The 6,611-nt window shown below is 44.2% G+C and overlaps 1 protein-coding gene across 3 annotated transcripts in view; it reads left to right on the top strand.

Moving 5' to 3' along the window:
• Window positions 1-2,102: 2,102 nt before the first annotated feature.
• Window positions 2,103-6,611, top strand: part of LOC109510713 (unconventional myosin-Ic) — a 64,727-nt gene continuing 60,218 nt past the window's right edge. For 2 of the 3 annotated variants that reach the window (XM_019861204.1, XM_019861202.1), the window contains exons 1-2: window positions 2,103-2,264; window positions 2,377-2,628. In XM_019861204.1, the coding sequence (XP_019716763.1) occupies window positions 2,539-2,628 (90 nt within the window). In that variant the 5' untranslated portion in view covers window positions 2,103-2,264; window positions 2,377-2,538. The remainder of the gene's footprint in view (window positions 2,265-2,376; window positions 2,629-6,611) is intronic. The other variant, XM_019861203.1, reaches the window with a different exon arrangement.

The raw sequence follows: 6,611 nt of genomic DNA, 5'->3' as shown, positions 1-6,611 counted from the left end.
CTTTTAGTTTGATTTTGTGGAAAATCACTTGAATTTACTCTCACTCTCTTTTGCAACGAGTGTGTTTTTCTTGGAAGTCAATCACCTCAGACTAGCTGTTATATTTAAAAATAGACCTGGGCAGTGACACACAACTGCTTCAAGGCAGCACAAGTGCGCGCCTGCGTGTGTGTGTGTGTGTGTGTGTGTGTGTGTGTGTGCTCGTGTGTGTCAAGGCCACAGGTTTCCTGTTGATGCCAGGTTGTCAGGAATGCCTCCAGTCAGGGTCAGAGGTCGAAGGATGTGTCTAAGTGTTATTTCCCCTCACCAGCCGCATGAAGCGTCGTGCAGTTTGCGGTTGCGTAACACATTTCCACATCTGGAAATAGACGTCGTGCACTGGAAACTTCACAAGATCTCAGTTGAAAATAGCAGGTAAGTTGGGCTACTTTGTATCTGAGTCTCGTGATGAGAAAACCAGGGACGGAAAAGATTCACTTTCATTTTCTCCCCATACAAACTGCGACACAAGAGACTTTCTTACAGATCCCACATGGCTCCCTCTTCTATTGTCAGACATTATCATTAGGGGTGCTCGTAATAGAAGCTCATGCCACTTCATGAGGAAAAAGCAAATAAAATCCAAAAAAAATAAATACATTTTGCATGCCCTCATTTGGCCTGCCTCTGGGCGGGCCAAATGAGGGCGTGCAAAATGGAGGCTTCCCTGTGTGGAGTTTGCATGTTCTCCCCGGACTTGCATGGGTTTTCTCCGGGTACTCCGGTTTCCCCCCCACATTCCAAAAAAACATGCATGGCAGGCTGATTGAACACTCAAAAAATTGTCCCTAGGTGTGAGTGTGAGCACGGATGGTTGTTTGTCTCTGTGTGCCCTGCGATTGGCTGGCAACCGGTTCAGGGTGTCCACCGCCTACTGCCCGAAGACGGCTGGGATAGGTTCCAGCACCCACTGCGACCCTTTTGAGGATAAGCGGATTGGAAAATGAATGAATGAATTAATGTTTCTTATTATATGAGGAAAATGGAAGTCAAGACAAGAAGTTTTGAGAAGATTAAGCTACTAAGGTGCTATTTTACCTAGCTGCTGGACAAGTAGGTGGAAAGCCATCTGGGAAATAAGAAATAAGTAAACTACTACTTTTATTTATTTATCAGGAAGAAATTTGGGTATGTGGGGTGTGTATGGATATAATTGTATGTAGAAGGGTATATATGTGGTGTCAGCTTATTTTCATTCAAAATGCATTCCAAAACAGTTACAAGTTGCCTGTTGAAAACCTGACAGGTGGTAATTGGTGCGGTAAGTGATTTTGACAGGATGAAATCTCTGCACCATACGTTAGCGAGTGTGCATTGTGGGTGGACGTATCCCGCAGACGACTCGGGAAGTTCAAGTTCGGTGAAGTTTATTTAAAAGCGACAATCTGTTTATATTCTCTTGTCAACTTATGACTGTAGTACTCCGCCCATGAAACTCCCTTCATACCACTGATGTGTGCATGTCAGTGTGTGTTTTTGTGTCAAGGCCCTATAAGACTTCTTGTCAGGCTCAGGAAGCACACTGCTATCAGAGCACAAGTCCTTTATTTGACACACACACACACACACACAGACACACACACACACAGACACACACACACACACACACACACACACACACACACACACACACACACACACCCACACCCACACACACACACACACACACACACACACACACACACACACACACACACACACACACACACACACACACACACACACACACACACACACACACACACGCATGGTCTTAGGACAGTGCTTTCTCTTGAATTAGTATCCTGCCATAGGCATTCCCAATACCCGCCCAGTAGACTGAGTATGTGTTCCTTGACGCGTCTGTCTGTGTGTGTGTGTGTGTGTGTGTGTGTGTGTGTGTGTGCGTGCGCGTGTGTATGAGCAGACCCATTAATTACCCGAAAGAAGCCAAGAGGAAATAGGATGAACTCCCTTCCCCCGCTACTCTGGCCTCATATTTTTTCCTGTCACCTTTAAAGCTTGATTCCTGCAGTGTCTCAAACGTATTTCTTCACTGCACAAACTTCTCTCTTCCCATACACAGCCAAACTCCAGTAAGACTCACATCCTCTGCATGTGACGTTCATCTTGAGCCAAGCCCGAGCTCCACATCCTCCCTATTGCTCCCTCAGCCCGAGTGCTCACATCCTCTGTCTGCATGCGAAGGGAGGCTGGCCTCAGTGCGACTCTCCGCTGTTCAGAAGGTAACAAGCCATTTTTGAATCTCTGCCTTAATACTGACACTTTCTAGACATCATTTCTATTCCTCTCAAAATTCTGTCTTGAATAAAATATTTTTCTTCTTGAATGAGGCAGGTTGACAGATCACCGTTGCTGTTTTTTTCTCAGCCATCTCCTGCGATGGTGGTTTGATAGCATCTCCGCTTGGGTTGAAGATTTGGAGACTTGAGTCTTGGGAATTATTATTTTCCTTGTCGAGGACGCATATCGGCAACACAGAAGCCAAGACGAGGCGCAATGATGGAACTCAGGATCCAGCTCATCCCAACAGGGGAAATCATTCTCTCCCCTGGGAAAAATGGGGAAAACTTCTGCCACAACTGCAAGGTCAGTTCACACCCCGCGGTCAGATCTCGTGTCAGAGATTTCCTCTCGTCCTTCATTCCACTCAGTGGAGCTAAGTAAGGGCAAATGAATACTGACAGGGCCAAGGTTACACTGAGTTCCTCACAAAATATTTGCAGCGCTAGTCCTGCCAGATACTTACAGCTCGCTTTTTCTCGCTAAGAGTTTACTCACTGCAACAAATTCAACACTCGACCTGGTTGTCATCACTTTGATTTAACTGACAACAACCTTGGAAAATGTATATTATGTTTTTACCTGAGATGAGTGACAGTTATTAAAATTGTAATTTCACCGAACGCAGTCATGTTGATGCATGCAGGTCAAAATCCCAACAAATTTGCTCTTCATACTTTATTTAACCCTGTCATGCACAAATAATGATAACCTGTAACCTGATAAGCCACAGGTGTCAAATGCAAGGCCCGGGGGCCAGATCTGGCCCGCCACATCATTTTATGTAGCCCACGAAAACAAATCAAACATGTCAACTTCTACCATGATTGCTAGAATCTGGACTAAAATTTCAACTTCTCATATGTAATAAATATGAGAGATACTGTAAGCATTTTCTTGTTACCAAACCCCTTATTACAGTAACTGAAACTATCGTTGAATCAACCATTATTCTTCACTTCTTTAAATGCATTCACAGTCATCACGGCCCTCCAAGGAAAACGGTCACTTCAATGTGGCCCGCGACAAAAATGAGTTTGACGCCCCTGTGATAAGCTGTCCACCGTAGTAACCACTGTCCCTGAAAGGGTTCAAATGAAATATCAAAGCAGCTGTGCTCTTTACTAAATACTCTTCACTGGAAGTCATTATTAAGAGTGTACATATACAGTACGAAACCTTCCCTGCAAGTTTGCATCAAATGTAACTGAAAGAAGTGCCACATATTGTGATAACTGTGCATTTTTGATGCCAAAAGTGTCCGGTTATAGCAATGCGAGCAACTGTGACTTCTGACTAGATGCTATACGAATATGGTGAAGAACTTGTCGAATTGTAGCTTGAAGATGAAAATTGCCAATCAGACATGACGTAGTCACCAGCTCATAGCTACGATCTGCATTCAAATGGCTCATTTATTTATTTTTCTATCCCACTGTTACTTTTTTTAATGACAAATTAAAAATGTAAGGGACAGTGGAAACACAACGCTGACAAATAGGGTGTGCAGTAAAATGCATCCATCCATCAATCTATTTTGTGTACTGTTTGACTTGTTCAAGCTCGTGGGTGAGCAGGATCCTCTGGCAGACGAAGTGAGAAGCAGGGTATATCCAAGGACTTATCACCACTAAATAATTTGAAAATGAATGGGAATTGAGTGTGTGCCAGTTGCATGAAAGTCAGCTAAATAAACCACTGCACAACCAAATGTGAAGTATTTAGCAAAGAAAAATGAAAAGGTTTTATGGATGGACACCTTTCAGAAGAATTGTTGTTGTGTTTCTCTCCGAACATTGAAGATCACCTATATTTGTTGACATTGCAATGCATTTTGGGTCATACCTGGTCCTCTCAATTGACAATAGAATTGCGATAGACTAAAAATGACATCACAGTTGCTCAGGGCTCGGGTCACAACCAATCACGGCTCACCTGTTTTCTGAAACTCAGCCATGATTGGTTGTTACCTGAGTGTAATCGGTGGTGTCTGACTGTGTAGTGTTTAAGAATATGGATGACGCACAGCAGGATTTCTTGTGATGTTGCCTTTAATGGTCTCAATCACAAAGCCTGACGAAAACAGCAGAAAACAATGTCCTCCCATCAATTAGAGTGATACGGCATGCCCCGACACAAATTATATGGCACAGCAATGTATTCAATTGAAACTTGTAAATTCATTCATTCATTTTCCGATCCGCTTTATGCTAACAAGGGGGGTGCTGGAACCTATCCCAGCTGTCTTTGGGCAGTAGGTGGGGACACCCTGAACTGGTTGCAAGCCAATCGCAGTGCACACAGAGACGAACAACCATTTATCCTCACACTCACATATAAGGACAATTTCGAGTGTTCCATTAACCTGCCATGCATGTTTTTGGAATGTGGGAGGAAATCGGAGTACCCAGATAAAACCCACGCAGGCCCGGGAGAACATGCTAACTTCACACAAGGAGGTCGGAGCTGGGATTCAATCCGATACCTCTGCACTGTGAGGTCGACGCGCTAACTACTGGACCACTAGGCCGCCCTGAAACTTGTAAATGAAAACAAACATTTCTCCAGCTCAAAAGATGCTGACCTCCCCATGAACATCAAGAGAAAAAGGGGAGAGTCAAAGGCGGGAGTTCAAATGAATAAAAGAGGCAGTGCCATATTAATTATTGAAGTCGGTGAACACATAAAAACAAAATGTCCACCCTTTGATAATGGGGGGTATAGTTAAAATACCTGTCAGGTATTTATCATTTGACAGATTTTGTCTCATTATAATGCAGGACAGTAAGTATTTCCAAGTTTTTTTCTGTCCTTGTTACATGTGGATTTAACTCTTATTCCACAAACACAATATTAATCTGAATACCTTGTTTAGACTACCCTGAAGGTGCAAACAACATATTATAGTTCCGAATATTTAATATTTAAATGAGCTTTAGTCGGTCCGGTGGTCGACTGGTTAGCGCGTCAGCCTCACAGTGCAGAGTTACAGGGTTCGATTCTGGCTCCGGCCTTCCTGTGTGGAGTTTGCATGTTCTCCCCGTGCCTGCGTGGGTTTTCTCCGAGTACTCCGGTTTCCTCCCACATTCCAAAAACATGCGTGGCAGGTTAACGTAACACTCTAAATTGTCTCAAGTTGTGAATGTGAGCGCGGATGGTTCGTCTATGCGTGCCCTGCGATTGGCTGGCAACCGGTTCAGGGTGTCCCCTGCCTACTGCCCGAAGACAGCTGGGATAGGCTGCAGCACGCCCCACAACGCTTGTGAGGATAAGCGGATCAGAAAATGGATGGATAGATGGATGGATGAGCTTTACTTTGTGTCAGTGTTCCCTTTAACGTTATATAGAAAGCAGTTTCTGACGACCTGGTGTACCCAAAGTCAACTGGGGAACAGTTGGGATGCCACTACAGTATCTACATGTATAAGAACCGCGTCTGTGGCATTTTGTTTTAAACAGATTCTGATGCATGTGACCTGCATATGGTGCCGCCTTTCACACACATTGTGTGGATTTGATTCCTGGTCAGGCTCCCATATACTGTAGTACCCAGCCACTGCTGGTCCCGAGCACAATTAAAAATTGGGTGGGGTGTGTTAGGAGGGGCATCCCGTGTTAAAGCAGTGCCAAGCTAATCATGCAAGTGACTCGCAGTGTTGCCCCTGAAAGTCCCAACAGTGCGCTGCACATGACTTCCAAACATGTTAAGCATTTAATCTATATGGGAGGCAAACAGTTTCTGACAGTAGAAAATAGTAATGTTATGTTGTCATCTTGACAGAAAGAGTTTCGAGACCCCATGCATTTCTCATAAACTAGTTTTATCCTACAATTTCCATGCAGGAGTGAAATGACAGACACACCACTCCCATACGTTTTGGCGTTAACACAGTAAATACGGTATGCTCTTGGCACATTTGGGAGGACAGCACAGGAAAAAAAAGACAGCTGATGTCTAACATCTATTTGCAGTATCTAAGGAATGACGGGAGAAAGCTTTTTTAAAATCACTCCCCCTGTGGGACGATTAATTTCGAATGTACAGTGTAGGAATGTGTGGTTAATGAAGCGTGTTCATGTGAGCTGTTTAGAGACAATTGGGGAGGTGGGGAATGTACTGGACCTCGGATGGGAGGAAACGACAAAGAAATTCCAGTACATTGCCTCATTCTTTCCCCCCTCTTTCTACATTCCTCCTGGGTCATTCACTATATATCTGAGTGTGCAAGGTGTGTGTGTGTGTGTGTGTGTGTGTGTGTGTGTGTGTGTGTGCGTGCGTGCGTGCGTGC

This window comes from Hippocampus comes, unplaced genomic scaffold (assembly GCF_001891065.2).
Source record: "Hippocampus comes isolate QL1 unplaced genomic scaffold, H_comes_QL1_v1.1 scaffold122, whole genome shotgun sequence".
NCBI classification, from domain to species: Eukaryota; Metazoa; Chordata; class Actinopteri; order Syngnathiformes; family Syngnathidae; genus Hippocampus; species Hippocampus comes.
The sequence above is the reverse complement of the archived record's forward strand: the minus strand, read 5'-3'. Positions and strand labels throughout refer to the sequence as shown.